General features: G+C 39.3%; 1 protein-coding gene across 1 annotated transcript; it reads right to left on the bottom strand.

Annotated features, from left to right (window-relative positions):
* On the bottom strand, window positions 1–24,707 carry bmf1 (BCL2 modifying factor 1). The gene is made up of 4 exons (XM_017703301.1): window positions 24,625–24,707; window positions 21,451–21,647; window positions 19,887–20,065; window positions 1–4,695 (listed from the first exon to the last, which is right to left on the bottom strand). Exons 2-4 carry the CDS (start codon window positions 21,620–21,622, stop codon window positions 4,579–4,581), a joined length of 468 nt encoding a protein of 155 aa, XP_017558790.1. The 5' UTR covers window positions 21,623–21,647; window positions 24,625–24,707; the 3' UTR covers window positions 1–4,578.
* Between the last annotated feature and the right edge of the window lie 1,834 nt (window positions 24,708–26,541).

The raw sequence follows: 26,541 nt of genomic DNA, 5'->3' as shown, positions 1-26,541 counted from the left end.
TTTCAGGCTTTAATACAATTTTAATGAAAAAAATGTACCAATGGAAAAAAACATCAGAAATCAGTTTTGTAGAGCAAAGCTCTTATATACAGCATATTGCACTATATAACAAATTGTCTAAAACTTCCATACTGTATCAACATAAAAAGATAACAAAAAACAAAAAACAAAACAAAGTTAAGGAGTGCACAGTACAGTCTCGAAGACACACAGTCAATGTTTACAAAAATGCTACATTTTCGCTGGGTCTCATTTCTTGGTATACAGAGAATGTGTGAGCCTCAAGACTTTTGTTGAATCTGAATGAACTTAAAGGCTTTTTAGAATCTCAAAAATGTAACTGATAATTGTGAGTTTCTGCAGATTAAAAAAGTACAGTATCCATTTCATTACAAATGCCAATTGATAAAAAAACTCATCATTCTTTTGGTTCTACCTGATAAACATTAAAGAAAGATAAGCAATGTTTTATCTTAAGAAAGCCCTTTGATCTCATTTGACTTGTCATACAGTCTAAAACACTTTAAAACCGATTCATAGGTTTAAACAAAATTAAAAATTGCAAAAAGAAAAAAGTTCAAACTGCATTTTTTTAAAATCTGAGAAAACATATGAGCAATATATGCTCTGACATTTAATAACCAAACAGTATCACCTACTTGAAACTAATGTTGGACTTAATTACTTTTCAAGACACTGGTGGTTTCCATCACAGATAGACTCCACTATCAGGTTTCAACCTAATATTTCTCTTTGAAATTGACGCGTGAATCCCAGCCCCCCCAGCACTTCCTCTGTACAAATCTTTCTCTCAAACTAATACTGGGCACCTTGGTGTGCTTGCAATCCTAGGAGTAAAACATACACTTGGGTAGTTGTGCCTGGCACCTGAAGAACATTCGAAAAACCATGCCAGGAAAGAAGACTGGAAAATCAAAGGACAGTTGAGATTCAACAAATAAAAGAGTACTTTCCAGTGCATGCAAATTGAGAAAATAATGGACAAAGTGAAGAAGAATCCATTCCATTAACATGGCCCAGTGTGTCTATACATCTTCCCTACCCTGATTTCCTGATCAGGGATTAAGAAATAGACATCATTTAGAGGAAAGCTTCACCTTAAACATACCATTGCCAAAATGATGAAAGCTGGTAGGGGCCAGTTAACGTTATACAAATGAGGTCATGCTAACTTTTCTCCAGTATCTTTCATTCACTGTTAGCCATGGTTTTATTCTTTCAACAAAACCTGATGATCATTTTTCTCAGGGAATTTGTATGGTGCCCAATAATAAAGTATACCAGGATGATTAAAGGTTTTCTATCCAGAACAAAATAGTGAGTGTAGGCAAAGTGTTGATCTTAAGTATCACTGCTATAGTGTAGGGCCACTTGATCTCAAAAGACAACATTGTCCTTGATTTATTTCTTCTCTCTGATGTAGTAAATGTAAAAATAAGGTGTCAAAAAGGGTTCTTTGGAATAATGCCATAGAAGAACCACTTTTGTTTTGCATATAGAAAACTTTCAGAAGAGTGGTTTCAGTTTTTCTAATACAGTGGTTCTCAAACTGGTCCTCAGGAATCCCCAGGTGGTCCAGATTTTTGCTCCAACCTAACACACAGGAATAGAGGTGTCCAACAGGGCAAGTTTGAGAACCACCGATTTAAAAAAAAACAAAAAAAAAAAAAACACTGTCTATTAAAAAGTTTTTTGGGGAACCAAATGTAGTTCTGCTATGGCCAAAATGTTCCTTTAGGCAACCGAAAGTGTTTTTTCACTGGCCAAAAAGTTGTTTAGACAGCCAAAAGTGGTTCTCAAAAGGGCCAAAGAACCCATTCTGGGACCTTTATTTTAGTGTAAAATCTAACAAAATTAATGCTAGCATTTACAAAGCATCTCAGAGCTGGGCTCTTGATCCAGGATCGACTCCTCCTCACTGAAACTGAGCAGAAACAGTTACAGGAGCAGCACTTCTAAAACAAGATGCTTTGTGCTTACTGTATGGTCTGTAAGCAAAAGGACAACGTAGCTATTCAAGAGCAAGACTGAACAAAAGATTCTCCCTTCATAACTCATAAGCTCCTCTATCTTCTGGATACAGACATTTAGGACTCTACCAACCAATACATCCATTCCTTCCATTGGTTTACTTTTGGAGACTTAAATGAATACTAAATGCTAATTCAGGCAATTATTACTACCAAAAGACGAACCAAACTAACATGGCTAACAGCTTACTTTGTTAAGCCAAGTATGAACAAAAACAAAAAAATGCAACATATACACATCCAGGATAAAAACAAAAAAAGTGGCAGGAAAAAAAAAAAGAAATTGCACGCATGAATATACAGTAGCAATGGACCAATATACAAAAAAATAAATATGAAAGGAAAAAAAATAAATTACAAATTTATTAAACAAATTACAAAACAACAAATCAACATCAGGAGTGTACATATATGAATGGAGACTGGGTGAGTAAGGTAGAGTAAGGTAGCGATGAGCCTTGAGGGCTACAGGCACTGGCTCAGCGTTCACGATCTGCAGGAAACAAACTTTCAGCACTTCATATGACATTCAACATGCTTGAAAAAGTAGCCTGTGCCCCACAGACTCACAGCTGGCAAGACAGTTTAGTAACGAGAACTGAAGTTTTGTACCATACCTTTGTACCTATGTTAAGGCTACAGTCAATCCAAGTCATTATTTTTAATCAACCACCCAGGTGAGCAAATCAATAAGGCAACTTCTGACTGGATATTAACACTAACTGATTATCAGCAATTTTTACAAAGCAGTCTCTGTAATTGCTAAACTGTGGGATCTATCCTAATGTTTTAAACATATTAACACTATAGTGCTCTTCTTAAACTTTCTGAAAATGTAGTTCCTTCATATCATATGTACAACTATAAATGGATTTCTGTCCTAAAGGTATCCATTATTTCTATATGTAACACAAGAATAAAACGCCTTAATGTTGGAAATGGGAAACCAAGTCTCACTAAATATACACCACTCCTTCAAAACGGACAAAAGAAACACACACACACAAAAAAAAAAACTTAAGTATAAGAAAACAGCATTAAGAATCCAACAGTGTCTTCAAACATGACATTATTTCACCATGATACAGTCTTACGAACAATTTACAGAAGACCTTCTGTATCTCATATTAAAAAAAGGCAAAAGTAGTGGTCATACAAAAAAATTACACCACTGCAACAGGTCACCTGAAAAGGTATAAAAAGACAAAAGCACAAATACAACTTGAAATTACAGAAATCAAAAACACCCAAGTATCCTGAGAGAAGAAATGCAGTCACTTCACAGACACAGTATTGCTCTGGGGCCAGGAAAACAAGTGGCCAGAATTATCTTCAACAGCCAATGAAGAAAACCACACTTTGAGTGGTACAAAAAAAGCTTTCAGTAGAAAAACTAACAATGAATAAAAGGCCAACACGAACACCTGTGGCGCCGATAATGAGGATTTCATGGTGTCATAGAGATAACCTTGCAGTCCAGTGCCTAAGAAGTTCTAGGCATTAAATCAACTAATAAAACCTTCACTGAACAGTTGAGGAAGCCTGTAGGCTTCTGAAGCATTTCATGGTTTCATAATACCTTTCTGCTATGCTCCTTGGATATTTTAAGGTAAGATCAGGTGTATCGTAATAGGCACTGCAATCTTTAGACTGACATGGAGATGATTGACCTGTTGACCATTTAGACATTTAGACTGTTAAGTGATTGGAGCACCTCTTGGGAGAGATTTCTGATTGTTGACAGGCTTATCGGTGAGACCTGAGAATGCCAAACATTACTCTCAAAAAAAAAAAAAAAACTTGTTTGGCTGTTTGACTTTTAGTGGGTTTAGGAATTTGTTACTGCCTAATGAAGCTGCAGAAGCCTGTCTCAACTTCCCATTTCCATAAACATTCGAGACAATAATGAGAAAAAAAAAACAAAAATACCTAGCAATAACGTCAAAACACTGAAGAACGGGACATACTGAGGTGCAAAACCGTTTGTTCAGAGAAACTGCCTCTTTGGAGATTAGTCAGGCTTATTGTCAAGTTGATTGGTATCCTGGGAGATTTCAGATGGAGAAAAAAAAAAATTCCAAAACCAACCCACTGCCTTTCCTTGTATCACCCTCTTCTTCAGTCCACAGTCGACAGTCATTCTGCAGCGGCTGGAGATAAGGCATTCCCAGGACTCATGGAGGTTGTTCAAAATGTATGGAAGTGCAAACAAAACGAAACGACAGTACATACTGTACAAAATACCTCAATGAGTTTCTTACGAAAATATTCCTGTTAAAGAGTCTCGTGAACACCATGGCATCTTCTTGAGGGGGGAGAAAGAAAGGGAAAAAAAAAGTCTTCTAAGTTGTAAAAGCCAACGCCTCCGTCCCGCGGAGATGTTTGTCTTCCATCTCATTTTCTTTTTTTTTCCCCCCCTCTCCCTGAAAACCCGTGTTAAAAATCAGACAGTGCCATTTAAGCATCCTCACTCCATGATGAAGCCAGGACGAAGGTGGCAGTTGTTAGTTCTTTCAAGGTGGCCATCTCACCTCTGGTCCACTCTCCTCCCATTAGCCACCGGCTCTCTCTCAAACAGGAGCGTGTACAACGCTGATGCCAAACGCAACCAAAAGGGCTGCTGGTTCCTTTGGTTTCTGTGTTGCTGAAAAAAAGAAGACATAAAAAGACAGAAAATCCATTTTATTAGTAAATGTGCTGTTTACTTTAAAGATTAATCAAGCAAATCATAATTATTAAGAAAGGCCAAAGAATATGGACATAATGAAACCATGGCTAAGACTTTCAAATATGCCATACAATTAGCTGCAACAAATAAGGTGTCGCAGTGAGAGCGCTGATAAACAGCAAACTCAAGCTTATTTTACACATGTATAGATTTAATAGAATATGACTTTCAACATCATTCAGTGAATTTATCACATTCACTCCACAAACTCAATGCTTACAAACTAAAAGATGGGTGGTCTTGTTCTGGATTTAATGTAGTGCATTAATAGTAATATAAATGAGTGGTGTTCAGATGAACTGATGGCACCTTTTTTTAAAAACAATGAATTAGAATTTCAGTGTGTTGTGTTCTTTAGACAGCGGTAGGAAAACTCAAAATATGAATTATCATCAGACACACAGCTAACAAGTCTGCCAATGAGAAGGTGCACTTTAATAGCTGAATTTCTTAAATCAAGTAAATGAGTTTAACTGAGTAATCGTGACAGCAAGAGATCATCACTGAACCAAAAACAGTTACATCACAGGTCCACACAGTACAGTGTATCCTGTGATCTTATTTGTGTTGTTATGCAGACAGTTGTTTCTGTTGCAGGATGTGATGAGGGTACTAGTAGAGCGGGTGTGAAAACCAGACACCGGAACATTGCTTCCACAACAGAGACTGACTGTCTGCCCTTAGATTCTCAGTATTAACTATTTCCCATCATTTTGATACAAACACATATGGCAAGCAAACAAAACATGATGTGATACACAGAAAACAAAAAAGTCATTGTGAGCATTTGGTGAAGTGTCTCAATTTCACTTGGTGAAATGTCTTTAGCCACCATAAAAACACCACAACATATCACTATAATGAATCTCAGAATAAAAGTATAACCATAAAAGCAATATCTAGATGCCATCAGAAACCACTTCACCATTTGATTTCCTATGTACACTCTGCTAGACCATGAACAGTCATTAAACACACTCAATCAGTAACCTAATATCAATATACAGTACTGTGAAATTATTTATAATTAATTATTTATAATTAATTTATAATTCAGTTCAAGTTGTTAATTTTTCAGGAGATATTTCTGAAGAGATTAGACATAAGATGATTCACTTGCATAAGAAAGGGCTGATTCAAAGAAAAAATATTGAAAAGAAGTCTGCAAAACTGGCATTTACAATAGAATTAAAGATGGGTAAAAACTGGCTCATCTTTCCACTCAGAGAAAACAGTGCTTTTTCCACTAAGAGAAGACAACTCAACACTAAAGTTATGAAAGGATGTGTAGTTGTCAAGAAGCCATTACTGAGAAAAGGAATCAGACATATAAAGAAAATTTACTATTAAACAAAGTAGCTGTTGGGGTTCTCAAAACAGTGGTGAGTTTGTGATTATCTGGATTCTGAAAAGCAAAAAGACTGAACAGTTTTCTTCGAAAACACGTCTCACAATATAACTGTACCCATAAATACAATGTTTTGACACCATCAGAAACCACTTTACCCTCTTATGTCTTATGTTCACCCTGCTAAACCATGAAGTTTGGTCATTTACACATACCTAATATGGTGCACATGATATTGTCATGACCTGAAATACCCTGATATGGTAGGTGATGCATGGCTTAATCTCACACCATGGAACTGAGCCCAACTGGATTTGAGGAGATTTAAAGGATAATGCTACCACGGTCATTGGGTTGGACAGCATAAGATAATGGCAGTGAATGGGATTAGAGTGCTCTAAAGGCAGGGTGGAGACACACACACACACACACACACACACTCATACACACACACACATACACAAACCTGTTTTGCCTTGCTCAGCATCTTGCATGAACAGTGTATAGAGGCAAAACCCTACGCAACAGTGCAGGTAAGATAAGATTAAAAATTGCCACACTTACAGGCTAACTGCCAGCCACTGCCTAAAAGTCATTACAAATGTCCCTATATATATATATATATATATATATATATATATATATATATATATATATATATATATATATATATATATATATATATATATATATATATATATATATGGACTTTGAAAAATGAGAGTATTAAATAACCTCATTACACTAAACCTAAGACCTAAACACCTAGACTAATATGTTCATGCCTGATTATAGAAATCAAATGCACTCTCACAACAAACACACCATTTGCAAAATAAAGGAGGATGCCTGTTTAAGAGCAGCCCTAGCTTTCTTGTTGTTAAGATATAACGATTGCCACTGGCTCACCGAGATTATAGCAGGGCATTGCAGCACATTGCATAAGCCCCCGCCAGCTCTTCCTTTCTCCTCATAGGCCAATTTACGCTCCCAAACAGCAGCAGGAACTGCCATCAGGCCCTCTCCAGCTTCACAGGGTGCCTCAGATCACTCAGGTCTACTCTGCCTCATTTTTAAGTCAAGGACGTGTTTTTTTTCTCTCCTTTTTAAAAAATCCTGTCTAGCATCCCGCCTAGTAATTAGTGCTACTTGGCAAGCACAGTCACACACTAATTGTATCCTGGGCTGCTGGATGTGTCTTGAGATTCTGTTTCAGTCAAAGGCACAAATCCAATTAGAAGAGCATTTTTATGAAAGATATGACTCAAGAAAAAAAATGGGGCAGCCCTTTGACAGCTACTTAAATAGGGACTTCATAACACATGCATAATCATAGAATAATGCACTGATAAAGAAATACTAACATATTTACGACCTGCTTATGTCACTGATCTCCAGATATGTTATATGAAGTAATGACACTGTATTAACATCAGGGGCTTAAAACTAAAGTGATGGACAATTTTTATCTATATAATTTATGACACTATTACGAAGGCTTAATCCCAAGTAATGGAACTTCTATGACAGAGGACCAGTTAACAATGCCCTCTATCAGGTCTATTAAAGACTGTGATGGCCTCAAACCTAAATTATTCACTTACAAAAAAATCCTGTTCTTGAGTCACAGTAGACATACACTTACTTGAGCTACAGTGAAAGTTCAAAATTGCAGGTTTGTAAATGTACTTAAATCATCAAAAGTAAAAGTATTAGGAGTTATTATACATTTAATTTAATGAATAAATCCTAGAAGTTTAAAAGGTCCAAAAGGCCACTTTTGTCAATACAATGCCACTTAACTTACTCCATTTCATCTCATGATTACTGGCATTAGCCATTTATAAATACATTAATCACTGCTTATGAATGTTTGATGAAGTCCCCAAGAAGGAACCTTCAAATAAAATTTGACCAAAAACTGCAAACACAGTGGGTGCACATCTCAGATTTGCATTGTGGTTTGATCATGTTTTTTCAGGAAACACTACAAAATCTCAAAAAATTCGACTCAATTATAGTGGCATGATTTACACACACACACACACACACACACACACACACACACACACACACACACACACACACACACACACACTCACACACACTCACACACACACTCACACTATCTAAGCTGATTATCTTCCTGGGTCACATAGGGTGCTGGAGCCTATCCCAGTGGTCAACTGGGTAGAATGCAGGAAACACCCTGGACATGCCGCCAGTCAATCACAGTGCAGACATAGACATATACATTCACACACACATTCACACCTAATGTAGCATCTTCACCTGACTGCATACCTGTGGACTGTGGGAGTAAGCCAGCAAACCCGTAGGAAACCCAAACACACGGGGAGGGGGGCTTGCAAACTCCACACATAAAGGGCCCTGGTCACCCAGTTGAGGCAGCACAATTTAAAACTACATTAAACATAAACTGAATACACAATGCAAGTGGAGGAACAAGTGAGACCCTAATGGAGACAATAAGAACAATACACCTGTGGGGTATTTCACAAAGCAGAATTTCTCAATTTGGCCAGATAACTTGAACCCAAAGTCAAGCTTCTCCAATAAGAAAAGAGCTAAGACATATTCCTCCTGGACAGTTCTCATCTTTAGACATAATTATCTAACTGAGAAATCTTGTTTATGAAATACCCGCTAGCTGTACATTTTTTCTGATTATGTTAAAATTTTAATTGTGGCCCAAAAAATGCACATATTTTGTTGAATATTATGCTAATCCACCAGAATCTATGTCAACCTTGTAAAAGTAATCCACTTTAAGATTAATCTCGATGCACAACAGTATTTCAAAGCAATCAAAGAACCAGACCAAAGAGTTGCATCAGAGGCTGCTTCACGGCTGAAAACTGACAGCACGAGGATAGCAGAAAGTCCCCTCCCTAAGAGTGACCTTCACAGACACACACAGGTTTCCCACCCAAAACAAGAGTCACACGCAAGTGTCCGTCTGTGCATGTTTGTGTGTGTGTCAAAAATGAGTCAGAGGCTATATTTAGCGCGTGATAAGCAACACAGAGACTCTGTGTCATCACTCTTGTGAGTTCTTATCAACTCTGTAGCCTGCCTATCAGCCACCAGCTCCCAAGAGCCCCCGCTTATCACTAGTGCAGCAATAAACACACACACACACACACACACACACACACACACACACACACACACACACACACACACACACACACACACACATTAAATGTCATCAGTCCAACTGAGGACTAAGTCTATGAAAAACAGAAAGAGAAATCACCATGGGTCAAGACTCAAGACTGCACTGTGACAATAATAAATACGCCCATTTTCATTATTCCAAATGTAATCCATCAGGCAACAAGCTTCAGGTTTAACGTTTGATACTTTTGTTTTGCTCTAGATCTACATGGAAAATGTAGAAAAAGTAATGTAAGTAATAGAAGCTTACTAGACCACTGTGGGCGAAATGTCAAAACAATGTCAAAACTCACCTCTATAATAGTGCTAATTTTTGCTAGCATCCCAATGGGCTTCTAGTAGTTTCTAACAGCAATTGGACCTAACTTGCAATTCACTCACTCACATTTAGCATGCTGAAAATCTCCACAATGTGGCATCATTATCAGTCAAATGGTCTTGACACTTCTATAGAATGGTGATTTGCCTTAATGAAAGTGTGGATATTTTGTTAGTTTTCAGTTTTTAAAAATGGTAGAACCCCTGCATAACATCCAGGTAATAAATTGCAGGTTGAGTGGTTGACAGTTTAATCTCAGAGAAGAATGAAACTGGCTGTAGCAATAACAAGCACTAGTCCTTGCTTCAGTGCTTCAATGGCCATTGTTTTTCCTGAACTGCTGTTTAGTTCCTCTGAGAGGTGTGTACAGCTTTTAGACGAGCTGACTGTCTGACAGGAAACGTCAGACACATCCCCTTTTCTCTGGAGTGCAGAAGAGCACAGCGCTGGTAAACATGAGGATCTGTGCCACTATTCTCACACTCACACACACACACACACACACACACACACACACACACACACACACACACACACACACACACACACACACAGAGAAGCGTGTTTTTTTTCTGCACGAGTATATACACACATACATACACAAACACACTCAGATAAGGAGGAAGTAACATCAACGCACACCCAACATAGAGACAAACACAAGCATACACTAACAAAACCCAGCTTTATAGATATCTACGTAATGAAATTCTAAAGAAAAGAAGCTTATGAATAAGGGTGGGCTAGACCAGTCACAATTCTGACAAAATGGCCTGGGAGCAATTATTTTCCTGTCATTAGATTTCACAATTACATTATGTCACAACAAGCAGAATGTGAATTGGGTGTGTATGAGTTGATCTGAGACAAATAAAAAAATAAAACTTTCACTTAAATACTGCTACTACCCAATTTGCATCCCATGCTCGCTTTGCACTGCTCATATGTACCACTGTCATTATACTTTAGTACATTTTCCAATGCTGTCCAGTCTCTAGCCTGTGTGCCCACCCTTTTATTACAGTGTATTAGCAGATTAGTGGGGGGAAAACATCTTTCATCAGATTTGTTGTTATATTAACAAATCATGAACATGCACCAGCCACGCATATCACGACAAAGTAGCGTTTAATGCAGAAACCATTATATAAGTAGTCTTATTCTCTTTCCTAATTTAATACTACTGAGCATTAAGTTTCTCTCTACGGGTGGAAACATTCAGAACACTGGGAGACGACAGGGGTGCGGAAAAATCGGTAACATTTTTCTTAAGCATGAGAGTCTATGTCTATGGCTCCTTACTCCCTATATTTTGTGCTCCAGATGCTTACACCCAAATAATGACCCACATAGTGCACACTACATATGAAGCACTAAACCATGTGAGATTGATCTTATATTTTCATGAGGTAGATAATCTCACCCTGAAGCTTTTTTTTGTTTAACTATGATAGTCATCATAGTCAGTGCAAAATACATAATTACTATTAGGGAATATGCCCGTTTTGTTGCGCCTTAACTACAAATTTTAACTGTTGTATAATGCTTACACATGTGGATTACAGATCAGGAAGTGCCGATGTGCGCAGGTAAGAGTATTTTTATTTACCATGCGCACAACTGTCATGCTTGCACAATACAAATCAGGCAGGGAACATGGATCAGGTATGTGCTATAACACTTTTAGAGGAATTAAATCGTTCATTTCAATTATTCATTTGGCGTTTCATTGTCAGCTAACATTCCAAATCATAACAGGTATAGGCTGGGCAATATGGAAAACAAATAATAATGCGAATTGGAATAGCTAACCAACAGTGTAATATTTTTAAGGTAAGATAAGATAATCCTTTATTAGTCCCACAGCGGGGAAATTCACTAAAACTCCCATAATGACAGGACCACTGCATAAATAATTACACTACTTGGAAGCCCTGTGTTCACTGATAACAATATTTACACTCCCCTCTCACGACAATGCTTTTTAAATGCAAGGTTTCACTCATGAGCCCTGTGTACAGATTGTTCCATGCAACTATACGGGGTTAAATTGGGCTCTGTTGGGCTCCCACCACTTAGGAACCTCTCCTTAATGAAACTTCTTAGGTCTGTGGTAAGCTTTTCTGACCTCAGTATGCTCACAAAAAAGCTTATTGGTGTAATTTATCATGATAACATTAACATCATCATGTCCCCTACTGCAACCTCTGAATGAGCAGAGTTAAACAAAATTCAAAAAGAACCGTAAAAACACTCCTGACATGTCCCCTTAAAACCATGGCTCCTGTCCATCTGAAAGAAGCAACAGTCCCTTTCCCTCCCTTCCCCTCCTGCAATCCTCCACTGCCCCAGGGCCTCCTCACAGACCTGTCAAGAGTGAGCAGCAATTTATCTGTCAGCAGCTGCCTCTACTATCACAGCCTCTGCAGCCACTTCATCTGTGCCTGAGCGGCCCGCCGGCGCTACACTAACTGCAGCGGCCAGCCGGGGGGACTGAGCGAATAACAGACTGCTCTTTGTCATGTCTGAGTCATTCAGGGGCTGAAGTGTCATTCCTGGCGTCAAATCTCTGACACCGAGGCAGTAATGAGAGAGACAAGGCACTGATAAGCGAATGCTCCGGGTGTTAAAAGGGCAGTTTTGCCACTTGAGAAGACCCGGTCGCTCTGGAGCATGCAGGGCTGAGGCTTCAGGGAATGAAACATGAAGTCTGAAGCCCACTGGCTCTTATCATGTCATTTCGGCAATGCCGAAAAAGCCACAGGAATGACCTCAATACACAATCCACTGTACGCATGGGGTAATGGAGTCATAAGAAAAAGTTCTGGGAAAAGGGACAGCAGTACTTTCTGTACCCTTCTTCTGTAAAGACAGCCCATGCCTGGGCTTGCAAAGTGTTTTGCCATCCTATCAAACATCTTCATATAGTAGCAAGTAAGTAGTATGTTTTGGGGATAGGTTCTAATTCATGTAAGGTTGGGCCAAAGTGATGCCTTTCCACCTGTGCCATACTTGAAACGAAGAACTGGGCACCTTGACACAGAAACTATCAAAAAAGCTTGTTATGAACACACGATGTGTGAGAAAAGGGGAAATACAAAACAAGTTTTGAGGAAAGATTCAATCTTTCTTTTCAAAAATGAAAACACAAGTGTGTGTCTTTAAATGAGACTTTTTCCCATAAAATCACATTTTACAAAAAAGGAAAACGAACACAATGTGTTCTTTCTGACTTAAGTGGCTCATGTCCCACTAGTAAAATCTGCTCCCATTATATTCACAACACATTAAGATTAAGATTAAGTGACCCTTATTAGTCCCACAACGGGGAAATTTGACATGACATTGACATATTAAAGTCTGACCAATCTAAATGATCTATCTACCGAAAATAAGCCACACTTTTAAAAAAACAAATTTAGTATTTTTTAAAGTATGCAGTAAGTATGGCCGACTAAATGCCTATGAAGATGCAATAAGGTCTTGTTTTGAACATAGCATATCTTGAATGTTGGACTGCAAAAAAGGTATACGAGGTAATTTTACAAGAGGCAAGCGAGTTTGCTCCTCAAGACGAACTATTAAGCGAGACTCAATATAAATGCCAAAAAGTTCTAAATCAAAAGCAAAGAAAAAGGGGGAAAAAACAGGCACAGCATAAGCTAGGTTTACTACAGTCTCCAGGAGCTCCTTACCACCACTTCAGGCTGACTCCCCTAAGGCATGTAAATCAAGGTTTAAAATAGCACTAACAATCCCAGAGCAGGCCTTTGTAACAGCAAGGTTAACTGCGCTAGGGACAACCTCAATTAATTTTAAAAGAATTCAAACTTTATTGGGCATTTAAGAGAAAATTTAAATATTTATTTGGCTTTCATTGGTTTAGCTCTACAGCATTACAAAAATACACACCATACAACAGCCACAGCATGCAAATGTAAACACCAGTTAAAAAACAGCTGACCCATCACAGACCCTGTTTACACTAGCTATTGTGTCTAGAGTGATCTGATTATAAGTGAACTGTGAAATGTTTAACCATTTACATCTAGCAATTTGTGCCTTGATTGTGTCTTCAGTGACCACTCGATCAATTTTTCAACTGAAGAACCACCACCACCACCACCACCACCACCACCACCACCACCACCACTACTACTACTACTACTACTACTACTACTACTACTACTACTACTACTACTACTACTACTACATTAGTCTCTTATTGCATTTGTTGTTAGATGTAAGCCTTGTTAGTATAAATGTAAGGGCTGTTACAATAGTTTAAAACTGCACTAATTGCGAATGCAAACTGTAAACTAATGTGAGAGGACACAAAAAAATAAAGCATGAAGACACAGATTACGGTGGCGCTTTGAATCTGTCAAGGACACAGAGACATTTCAGTGCTCACACTACAAATGTTACGTGGTCATGGCAACCATCGAATGCGGTCTGAGTGATTGGATCACAATGCTTCCAAGAGATGCGTTGTCACAAAGCAGGACTTCTCACTTTGGACAGATAACTTAAGCCTAAAGTCAAGCCTGTCCAATGAAAAAGAGCTGATGGACATTCCTATTGAACATTCACCAGCTTTGAATTTAAGTTATCTGGCTAAGTCAGAATGGATGCTTTGTGAAAAACTCCCCCATTCATACCTGCACTGTCTACTTATGACTGAATGACTACTAATTAGTAGTAGCAGAGTTGTTACCCAAAATATTGCTTCCTTGATTAACAGCTTCAGCCACTATTATTAATTGTGAGATGATCATACCAAGCAACTAAATTAAATTTAAGAGCTTATATTAAAATTCTGTGGTATCTCAAGTAAATAAAAAGGTGACTACTCAGTGTCAGCATCAAGATATTTAAAACCGGCAACCTGACCTATCTCATTGTCCTTTATGTGGATTGCAAAAACCTATGAATATTTTTTGTATTTGGATCTAAACGGGTCACCTTTGCTTTGTATGACATTTAGTTGTACGCAGCTTTCAATACATAAGGTTTACTCTCTTTATACTTCCAAGTAGCTAATAGTCCCATGGGTCATATGCCAACACATTCCAAGTCCATCAGACTCTGCTATTAGGCAGTTAAAGAATTGTGCTAACATCACAATGACCCCAATTCCTCACACAAACACAGCGACATCACATTCATGCAAGACAAAACAGAGAATGAATCATAGAACCAAGGAAAATCAGTCTGGGAGGTCCAGAGTCCAGCACATATCGGCATTTACTGTTCTTAAAAGACCTACAAATACTTACTAAGCCTATTAATTAACTTTTGAATCGAATCAGTCGAAACTTTGCTAGACCAGGACTTTTCAGGATCAGAGCTAAACATTCCAACCTAAATTAAATTTAATGAATCTCATGAATGTTGTTTTTTGTGATGTCATGAAGTGATGCATTTACAACCTACAGCAATTATGAGTTAAGAGTGTTTCAGCCCATACTACTTAAATGAAGCACAATAAAAGCCAACCAATAAGAACAGAGATCATTTACATAAATCAAAGTCTCAAAGGTATTGCAACAAAACAGCCTGTTTAATTGTAAGGAGTTGTTAGAATGATCATGGATATGTAAAAATAAATTATGACTGGTTTTGGTACATAAAGCCACACAATTCCGTAAGTGGATGTTAAGAGAAATAAGGTAAATACAAGGAAAATGTAAGATACGGCCCTTTAAAAATGATGAACAAAGCTAAGTATATATTAACATGCATGAAATCCAATGTTGCACTACAAGACTACAAAATACACCCAGAGACATGGAAGAAATACAGTAGCATAGCTTAGCAGTACTTAGGATATCTGACTGGGTAGTGAGTAAATTTATTTATCTGTCCATGAAGAGTCTAATAGTTCCTGTCAGGTACACAGATAACATATCATATAAAATGAGACAACAAGAATGAAAAGAACAAAACAAACAAAAAAAAAAAAAAACACAAAACAAAAAAGAAACCAAAAGAAAAAAGCAAAGACACAAATAAGAGAAACTGGAAAAAAAGTGTTGACAACACTGAGGTAGCCTACTTAACTCGACGTTAAGGAGTAAATTACACAATCAAACCACACAGCCAAGAATAGCAGCAAGAAGTGGAGGAAGAGAGCAAGGTCACTAAAGCCTGTCTAATAGGCCTGGGTTTGTTTTTTTATGTTTGTTTGGTGCACCTGAAGTCAACTATATGAGCTACTCTTTATAAGCCTCTACAAGGACTTTATATACCTGCACGAACACTATATGGAGTCTATACGGACCTGTGCATGTCTGTTTTGTCATTTACAATAGTATTCCTCATGCTAAGATATCTCAACACTCTGAAATCTGATTTCCATTACAGTAACTGGTTAAAAAGCTAATTTGCACAGTTTTGTCCCATAAAAATAATGGCAAGCAAAATGTACAGAAACAATTGTATAGCCAAAGTACAATGCATTTCACATACTGTACTGCACCAACTATGTAACTGGCCTAACTATGCTCTCTTTATAATGATATATGCAGTTGGGCAGTGCTCTTTAATTATGGAAGATATCCACAATGTTCTCAGAAAAACATTATCAAGATAATAATAAAACATTGTTGAATTGCCCACCCCTAAATAAAAAGTGTCAAAGCTAAAACAGCTATAGCAGCCATCTCAAAGCCTGATTTTTGCCTTATTAATGTCCATTGTTAAAGAGAACAGTACAGACCTGTTTGTCATACTGTGTTAGAAACATAACAAACAAGTCTATTTGCGATGATTTAACAGCTTGACTCCAGTTGTGTGTTAATTTAGGTATGCGGTTTAAAAGTATGACGCTCCACTACATGTCAGATACATTGTAGATCCAGTGCAAAACTAAAGTAGTATACACCATGCATATCTTGGCTGAAAGACTACATTTGGAGTAAACTGTGAAAGTCTGACTTAACATCAAATTACTCCTTGCCAATGCTCATCTATAATAATGTTACAGTCCATTCAGTGGGAGAGAAAGGGAAACAGTGCCAAATTGAGGCAAAAGAAAAAGTACCATCTCCATTACATGACAGACAGCAGAGCTCCCTACAACACAAAGAGCCTCAAAAACCTCTGGCAGCAGCATTGCTCTCTGTGATCGAGAGCTAAAATAGTATCTTATTATCACTGGGAAATCGCAGTTGGCACCAGGCTGGCTGTAGTATCACTGGCCTGAGGCTTCTCTTCACTTGTGGACTATGTGCAGGGGGGGGGCTAGGAAGCCTCTTATTTGGTTGTCTCTTGTGGGTGCTCTCGACGCCGGTCAAGACTTAGCTGGAGTCTCCCTAACCACCAGAGCGCCCATGCCAAGCTTCGGCTTACCACCCTATTTACCTTGCCTGGCCACTTCTCGCTTTTTCACCGGCTCTGCGTGTGTATTCAAGAAAGAGACTGATGGCAGATGACGACTGCTAGTGTGTGCAGGAATGATTATGGGGCTGGCATGACAGTGGACTGTGTGTAATGAATGAATGAATCAGAATTTAGTTGGAGTGCTAATACAGCCAACCCACTTCTCGTATAGAGAACACTTCTTCTGTGATGTGTTTCCAAAAACAGATGATATTTTATGATAATTTGTATCATTCATTCTTTTGTGAAGACATAAAGAAAAGTCATTCAGAGTAGTTTAATGTAAAAGGGCTCAATTTGGAGAAGCTCACTGGCTCAGATTTCTTTATAGTGGTGGTGACAGAACCTAGCGGTCACAATATGAACAGCACAAGTAAAGACATTTTATTGATGAGGGTAAAAAAGTGGTAAATCTGGAAAAAATGTTTTCTTAGAGTTCTGTTTTGCTTTAGACCAACTAGAATACCCAAACCACTACCCTCTGCCACATATGGATTTTAAAAATACAATTTAGGGCAAAAGCTTATCCTGAAACTACCATAAAACAATGTCTCAAGCATGAGGCTCTAACCATTTCATGTGATAACTTTGTGGGGTTGCTTCTAAAGGCACCGCAATGTCTGGTTCTCATCACCACAACTGTGAACAATTCTAATTTGGTAAGCTTCTCTAGAATGGCACATTTAACATCAACCCACTATGAATGACATTGTTTACAATATAACCATGTAATTATGCAGAAATGCCAACAAATAGGTGGAATTTCTTGAATGAACCTCTGAGGACTGGAACTCTATGCTAAAAGAACATCTTGCAAACCTGACATGCTGTTCTGACCAAACAGTTTTGGAATAGAAGATGGTAAACACTGACCAAACATAAATCAGATTTCTGGAAAAAAGGCAACTCTCTGCTTCATTTTTGTGTATTGGAATTATTCTTTCAAAGCAATCTAAAGCACCTTGCCAGTTATATACAATGCTGTTAGCGGCCAGCTCCTGGCTATCATGTGTAAAGTGTACAAAACTAAAAACAACGGTTTGGCAGCAGGGGTGCTGCTACTTTAGAGAACAGAATGTTATCATGGTTATATCGCTTGTTATCCATTAACACTGCTAAAACTGTAAAATCAACAATATCTCCCAGCACTACTGTGCACAGGAATGGAGTGCACAACTCAGTATCTCCCTCTCTTTCTCTAGCTCCTGTAATCACCCTCACACCACCTCTTTTTCTAGTACACCTCATGTTAGCCAAGGTGGCAGCCAAAAATGTATCATTAACACTATCTGATTTGCTGCTGAAACAGAGCAGAACAAAGATCCATTGTTCTTGCCCAGGGGCAGACATCCACCAGCTCAGTGGCAATAACACTTTGTGTGCTGTCACACAAATCAGTGACAAAAATCTTGGCTGGTCATTGCTGCGTGTGTTGCATCAACTCCTCCCCCCATAGGGGGCAACGGGAGCGTTGCAGACAAGACAGACAGACAGACAGACAGATAGACAGACAGACAGACAGACAGACAGACAGACAGACAGACAGACAGACAGACAGACAGACAGACAGACAGACAGGAGGGAAGGAGGGAAGGAGAGCAATAAACAGGAAGCTGAACGGATAGGGTGAGTTGAGCTCTGAGTGGTGAGTGGGGGGAGGCTTAGTGTCATGGGGATAAAACAAGGAAAAGTCTGGCCAAAACAAATGCAGGACATGGAAAAAACTTGCACTGAAGCTACTCTACATGCCTAAGTTTTAAAACACTTAACAGGGGTTGACAAGTCTACAGTAATGTTGGTGGTCTTCATTCTATTCTAGCATCTAGAGGAGTTTGAATTAAGGTCATTTAGGATGTTGTTAGCTGTAAGGTATTGTTAGTGCTCACGATTAGCAACTACCAAGCTCAAAGCCTGCTGCAGCATTGCTGTAGAGCTAATGAGAGAAATATGAAATAGTACAAGTCATTAAAGGAAAGCAGGACCTCCTTCTAGCTAAGAAAGTATAATGTTTAATATGACCAAACAGTGACACAGTGATAGTGTGAAATCATTCAGAGTGGTTTAATCATAAAGAAACAGAGATGTAGTGGTAGGAACCGGGGGTCAAGATGTATATGTACAATAAACATATTTTAAAGAACACATATCATTTCATTTACTAAACAACCAGTAAACCTTTGTGGTCGCTATGTTTTTACACGTGATGTTTGATAATGGCAAAAAAAGTGTAAATGCAAAATAACATGCTTTCTTAATGTGCAACAGAGCACCATGAATGTATTTTAGAAATGCATTTTAGGCCAAAATCTTTTTTTCAAAACTATCATGAGAACATGTCGCAGGCATCAGATAGCATTCAGAACCATTTCTGGAATACTTTCTTGTGATGTGTCTTTTAGATGCATTATATGCTTCAGATGTCCTGTTCATATCACCATCACTGTTCTTTAGAATGGAACACATAAGACCACATTGAATGACATTACTTAATGATTTAATTATGCAGTTTTTTTGATGGAATTCCCCTTTAAACCCAAACCTAGACAAAACAACAGATTTTCAACAGTGATTCATCACTGTCATTGCAGTTTAGTCCACGAATACTCTTAATCCATATTCCAGACATTGGCACCAATATCACATATCAAATGTGTAGTTGTATGAAATATGGCTCCTGCTAAAAGGGGTTGAGAGGTGGATTAAATGTTCAGAAATCACTGTACAGTAAATATTACTGTTTCATACAAACTTTCTCATGACATATACTGTCTTTCTGAAATTCTGTCAGCCAAGCCCATTTAGAACAGAGTTAAGAGGCAACACGCAATCAGAAATTGTGAGCATGAACTGACTCACCAGCATGTGCTCTTGATAGAACTGATCTCCGATCATCTGGAGCTTCTGACCGATACGGGCCTCCACACTGTGTGGGGGCCGTCTCCGAGGTTCCATGGCGAGCTGGTCCTCCTGAAGCATGGCACCCTCAACGTGTTCAGGACGGACAGATGGTGCTAGTAGTAGCAATCCTGCGCTACCTAATGTAAGAGAAAACATGGGTTACTGTAACAAACCACAAGAAAACAACATGTAAGAAAGGAACTGGGTAATCCTGACATATTAAGTGCTCACTACTGCCACACAACTAAAAGTTGTCAATAAACCAATACTTAATGGTGTTAATTGTGCAATCAATATTCTTAATAAGGATGGGAACTACAAGAAAACTGCATTCTTGGGACAGCAAGGATAACTTGTTCCAAGTAAATAAGACCTGGCCATTTCAGGGCTTAAGACTGCTGTTATGCTCATTGAGTCCAAGTAAATGACCAGTCACCAGCCAGATTTTTATCCTTTTAGCAAATACTTAAGCTGTCAATAAATCAGACATCAGGATCGAAATTTCTTGTTTGTTGTGGTCTCTAAACCTCAGGCTCTGAAGTTTTAAAAATAATAAACTACAGACCATAAGGAATGAAAATGAAACCCATTTTTTAAACACAGAAGAAATTTCATCACAAGAAGACATGAGTCATAAAGGTCTAACTTAACATTAACCAAAGTTCAAAACAAAGTTCCTGCTTGTGATGGAGTTCATCAAAAGGTTGACCCTGAAGAGCTCAAAGGACACAGAATGCAGACTTGTCTCTTACACAGATTATGCCACTTACTCAAGGTTTTTGATAGTGATAAGTGATGTTGAGATGAAGTCTGTTATAATGGAATAGAGAGTGTCTATCAGACTCAGTTTCTTATAATGTGAGAAATTGGTAGGATTTAAAATATCCAGCTATCATCATCGATTTATTGAGATTTTCTAAAAAAAAAAAAAAAAAAGCAATAAAAATACTGAGGCAATCATGGCAGCCCAATTTGATACTGGTTGGACAATGCAACTAAAAAAGTAACTGTATAAGAGGCCATTCGTACAAAACGCAGATGGTTCAGACGGTTGAGTTATGAGTCCATGGCCAGGCACTCTGCCAAAGGAACAACCCTAGTGTGCAGTCATTTAAATTGCAAAGTGACTAGGTACACACACAGGTAATAAAAGCAGCTCAGGCCATGAGTATTAGACGCCACAAAGGCATGAAGAGAAGGGAGAAGAAACCAACAGGTACAGTACTGTGTGCGAGTGTGTGTATCTATCTATATATATATATATATATGTGTGTATTGTTATTATTACACATTAAGGCTTATTATTCTGTAACTACAGGGACTTCAAGGCAAACTGGCTGAGCTATTCTTGTGTTATAGAAGTGTGTAATAAAACTTTAAGGGATTAATGGCCATTTTCACTGGAGATTAAATAAATGCAGTCTATGACTTTTTACTGCTGATACTTTTCACTTAAATACTGCAGACAAACTCAGCACCTGTGAAAGCAGTCATTCTCTATCATTTGTAAGACTACGCTTACCGTAGAATAGGCGTCTTGGCTCCTCAGACACTCCACAGGGCAGCATGCCGTTGGGCCGAGCTGGCGGCCGCCCCGGAGTCTGAGTGCCACGCTCCTCCTGCTTTATCTCCCTGATTGAGGAACGCCAATATTGTGTATCCATCACAAAAACATCATCTTCATCTTCATCCATGAGCAGGGCCTCGCACACTGTCCACCTGCAAACACATACAGCAGAGATTCTCATCATTATCATTATTCATTAACACTGTCAACATGACACAAACACAATTAAACTATGCGGTCAGGACGTACACAAAAGCACAATTATGCTTTTAAACCTCGCCAGGGTGTGCAGCCGTACACAGGTTCCATATGTATAACTACATAGATGTAATATAACAAAATGAAGCCTTACTTCAATCTAACCTGACCCTAACCTTAATTACTGTGAGCAAAAAGCAATAGTTTTGATTCGGTTATAGATAGATTCTATTTTGCTAGGCCTCACATTGTTGGTATTCAACAAAGTCGGGACTACCCTGTCCTAAAAATAAAAAACAAAAACAAACACAAATACCAATGTATACACTATTTCATACATGCAAAACCTTTCCCTGGCATGCACAAAAAAACCCTGATTCCAAGTGTAAACAGAAACTGCTTACAACTCATAGCCAGCACTTCAGCTGTAGGATAATAACAGTAAAGATACGCTTAGCTTGCGGGCGCTCATAGTGCTGATTTAGATAAATAACAGCAATGAAATCACACATTGGGCCTGCGATTAGACAACTGCTTTACTATATTTAACTTCCCAGTGGTTTGGCCAAGCACCGGCAGAAACTGTGTCGCCTACTTGCTCCGTGTTCTGTGGTGGAGTCTGTGGTTTTTTGTGAATAACGACAATTCTAGACGCAGCAGCTGAGACTGTTTGTCCCCGAAATGCCACCACGTCGATCCCACATAACAATTACGCTGCACAAGACACAGAAAAAAACGGCAAACACACACACACAAAACAGAAGCTTTCCATCACTGTGTTTTGGTTGGGAATAGGTTTTGTAAGCTGTAACTTAATGTGCACGTACATACTCAGACACCAGTAGGCCTATTTTATGAAGTCAATGGACCACAGCAACTGTCTAACATCAAATCATTAATGACCATAGTAACGACAAATAATTGAAACTGGGCACAAAGCTAAATTGACCGTTTTCCTACATGAGTGATCATGAACTGATGTTTAAACTCAAAATGGGTGCTATCAACTAAGCGAGCTTAGGCCATTATTTTTTTGTATGAACACTTCGTGCATGAACAACTGCTGTAGCTGTATTCACTTCAAAGCCATGTCCAGTACATTCACACTGCACCAAGAGTGTGTGGACCCACTCAGAGCCAAGTGACATACAGCTCCCTCTGCTGCTCTGTGCACATAAAACCGAACAACACACAGTGGACACAATGCCTGAAGATGTTCAGTGTTCACTGAATCCCTCAACTGAAACTCCTGAATTTAACAAGTTATACTCTTTCCTCAACTGAACTACAATCACTTACTGCATACTGCTACCGTAACACAACTAAACCGCTCAACACGGCCAATATCAGCGTCAGTCCAGACCTTCTCTGAACAAACGAGGTACAGCTGAGTGGAAACGGGGGTCAAAGTGGTCAAAACAACAAAACGCTTGTTAGTCAACACAGAAACCTCAGAGAGAACCAAGAGGGCAGCCCGACCTGTAACCGCCCGCAGTGGAATCACTAACGTAGGTGACAAAGGCGCCTCAGCACGGCGCTTAAAAACACCGCCGCGGGTTAGATAATCACACACCTGAACTTCTGCAGTTCACAACAAGTTAAACAGGCAAGTAAACGTCGAGAAAAGCCCCTGAAAGTCATTGAAGGCTTCCTGTCCCGGTGACCGAGTTCGGCTCAGAGTGGATATATCTGTGCTAATACGTGAGATTTTACGTGAGATGTCCCTGTTTTCATAAAAAAACATTCTGGCGCTATCAGCTCACTTCTACAACAGTCCGCCTAGCGTTTCATTTGCAATGCAAACAATGCAAATACCACCAACTTAGCCAAACGCTTTTTACACTACATACTCACGCCAGCTTAACCTCACGGTGATTAGGTTACATTAACGCTAGCTATGCGGCTCGCACCGGTCAGTGTTTGACTCAGTATTATAAAGACCTGTTCTACATCACTACCAAGTCAAAACATCCAAGTTAGTGTGCGGGAGTCCAACGTGCGGCGCCCCTGCAAAGTGTCAACATTTTACCCTAACAACTCGATAAACCTGTCCCAAGTGGTTCAGTGTTCATTTCGCCGGTAGAGTTAAAGCCGTCTTTACATTTCGTCTGTGTTATAATACTTCGACGTTGCTATTACGACACAAGCGTGAAGTACTAATGTAGCGTTAGCGACTGTTTTGTTTATAAACACGCTCACATGCTTTATGTTGCATCAGTGTTACTCTGCGAAGCGTTTCTGTTCAGCTAGCTGGTTGTCTTTGAACGCCGAGCATTAAGGTGAGTGTGTCCTAAAAGTGTAAGCCAGTGAACCACTGCCAAACACTCACAGCTGTGTAAGCTAACCTCCTCCGACCGGTCTGGCTAATGCACTGCAAGTTATCTCACTTGGGTTAACGTTACCGCGCTGAGGAGACTTCGGGTAAACGGGGAAAGACCGCGGTTTCAGACCGTTAGCTAGTTAGCTAACTAAGTGTTTACAGGACGTAAGTAACTTCTTGACTGTCTAAAATTTGTACACAGTCACTACAGTCGACAGAATTAGTCTGGGATTCAGGATTAGCAGCGACGCGAAACTGTAAATCTAGCCCGGCAGCTCAGGCGGCTCACCCGGCTACTACAACGACTTCAAGTCAGCTAAGCTAGCTAGCCGAGTTAGCCATGCCTCGGAGAAAGCACGGCAAATATTCACAGCGGCGTATCGGTCACACTGTACAGGCTGCAAGCAACATCCGCGATATAAGTAAACGTCACACTCTGCTTAAATCCCACACGACTGATTAGACGCCGTTTTTCGTATGTGGCGACACTGAACACCAAAAGACTCTGGAGAGTCACGCGTTGTTACCTAAACCAGACAAAATCCAAACAAAACCTGCAATGCCTGATCGTGATCTGTACACGGCGCGAGTCATTAACACGCGAGATTTACCTCTGGTCGTTCTCTATGAAAGTCCTTTATGTCCAGCCAGATTACCGCTCCAGAGATCTCTGCTCCTCTTCTCTCCACCTCTCTCCTCATTCTGCTCTTCACCTCCACCCGCAAAGCCTCATTTCCATCTACGTCACCAAAGTGACCCCGCCCTCACGGACACGTCACATTAGCCGTGTCAATAAACTTCTTTTAAAGGGCCAGTGACCCGTTTTGTTCTTATTTACAGCAGCAGTTCAATGCTGCCCCTGGGGTAAATTTCACAAATATGGATTTCTAAATTAGCTATTCGCTTAAACAAACGCCACAAACAAAGGCTGCCAAATAAGAGGAGACTAGCCTCAGTTTTGAGTCATCTTACTTTGAAGTCGTAGTTGTCCTTCTGGAGTCCTCTCCCCCTGCACAGTTTAATGTAAGGCTTCCCAGTTCCACTCTTGAGACCCCACACTATGCACATTTTTGTGTTTTCCCTCATCTAGCAACGCACTAACTAATTACCAAGCTCCTCGTGTGGTGGCTGAGGTGTGTCATAGTAGGGAAAATACAAAAATATGCAGAGCACGTGGTCAGAACTGGGATAGTGAAACCCTCAAATAATGTTTTCTCTGCTCTAAAACAACCAGTTCTGCTTGATGAGAATTCAGAACTCACTGACGAGTTGAACAAGGAATGTTGGAGAAGAAAAAAAACAATGTGCAGGACATGGAGGTACCAGAACTAAGAACTACTTGTTTAAAAACATTAATATTTTTAAGAGAATAGCTCTGGTTGTTTAACACGAAATATGTTCTGTATGAACTGCCCATTTCCTACACCACTGTATGGTTTCTACAGCTGACCTAATTAACCTAATTGTATTTAGCGCTGATGAATTGATCGTGTGAGTTGACCAAGCTAGACAGTGTGAAAAATATCACAATGAAATGTCACGAAAGTGTCCACAATATATGAGGACGTAGCGCTAATCATGTTATAACGTGGCTACGTTCTATTTCTAAAAAAGTGCTGTGAGCTTCTAAATGATGGAATACGCCTTTAAGACTGGGCTGTCACGTGCCTTTCTAGCCAATCAAAGCATTTGTTATGATCCCGCCCTCTTTGTTGCAACCAGACACGTGGAAGGGAAATTCCCAAAGCGGGAACGGCAACCCCGCTGAACTGCGGCGACCTGTCAAAGGCGCAAACTGCTATTTATTAGCATTTAAATGGTGTTATAGCTGTTGCTTTAGCTTCGTATATGCGAGCTGACCAAATCCAATGTATTTGCAATCTAAACCCGTCTATTCATAAAATACAATTAACATAAAACCAACAACAGTAAACGTATTAGTCTTAAGAGTATGCTAAACGTGTTAGACTAAAGAGTAAAATCATCATTTTCCTTATAAATATACTTGAGCATGAATATTTTGATTCTCATATACTCAAGGTACAAGCCATCAAAATGTAATTTAAGTACATAACACTGAGTAAATAGTATAATTTATGGTCCACATACTGAATATTTCAGTTGAATTCTGAAACTAGCAATTTCAATGAACAGTAGCATTTCAAGAGCATCCACAGCTGATCCGGTGGAGGATCTGCATCAAGAGCGCGTGGCCAGGCTGCTCCATGTTAGCTCTATTTATACCTCTCTGGAATCTGGTTCTCGGAGAGGGCAGCAGGGCAGGTGCTGGTTGTTATGATCTGGCCCTCTGCACCCTCAGGGACTAGGACTGATCAATAAACACTTGGACAGCTGGAGCAGAGGCAATCCAGCATTCTCTCACAGAGGACAATTCCCCACCACATACACACACACACACACACACACACACACACACACACACACACACACACACACACACACACACACACACACACACACACACACTCTCACAAAACATTCTCCCTCCCCCAGCTCTGTAACTGGAA

Source organism: Pygocentrus nattereri, chromosome 10 (assembly GCF_015220715.1).
Source record: "Pygocentrus nattereri isolate fPygNat1 chromosome 10, fPygNat1.pri, whole genome shotgun sequence".
NCBI classification, from domain to species: Eukaryota; Metazoa; Chordata; class Actinopteri; order Characiformes; family Serrasalmidae; genus Pygocentrus; species Pygocentrus nattereri.
The sequence above is the reverse complement of the archived record's forward strand: the minus strand, read 5'-3'. Positions and strand labels throughout refer to the sequence as shown.

Excerpts from the sequence above, each read along its gene's own strand:
- bmf1 (XM_017703301.1), bottom strand. The coding sequence starts at position 21,622 with ATGGATGAAGATGAAGATGATGTTTTTGTGATGGATACACAATATTGG. Across the intron at positions 20,066-21,450 it reads GCCAAGACGCCTATTCTACG|GTAGCGCAGGATTGCTACTA; the intron begins GTAAGCGTAGTC and ends CTCTTACATTAG. Across the intron at positions 4,696-19,886 it reads TCTATCAAGAGCACATGCTG|CAACACAGAAACCAAAGGAA; the intron begins GTGAGTCAGTTC and ends TCTTTTTTTCAG.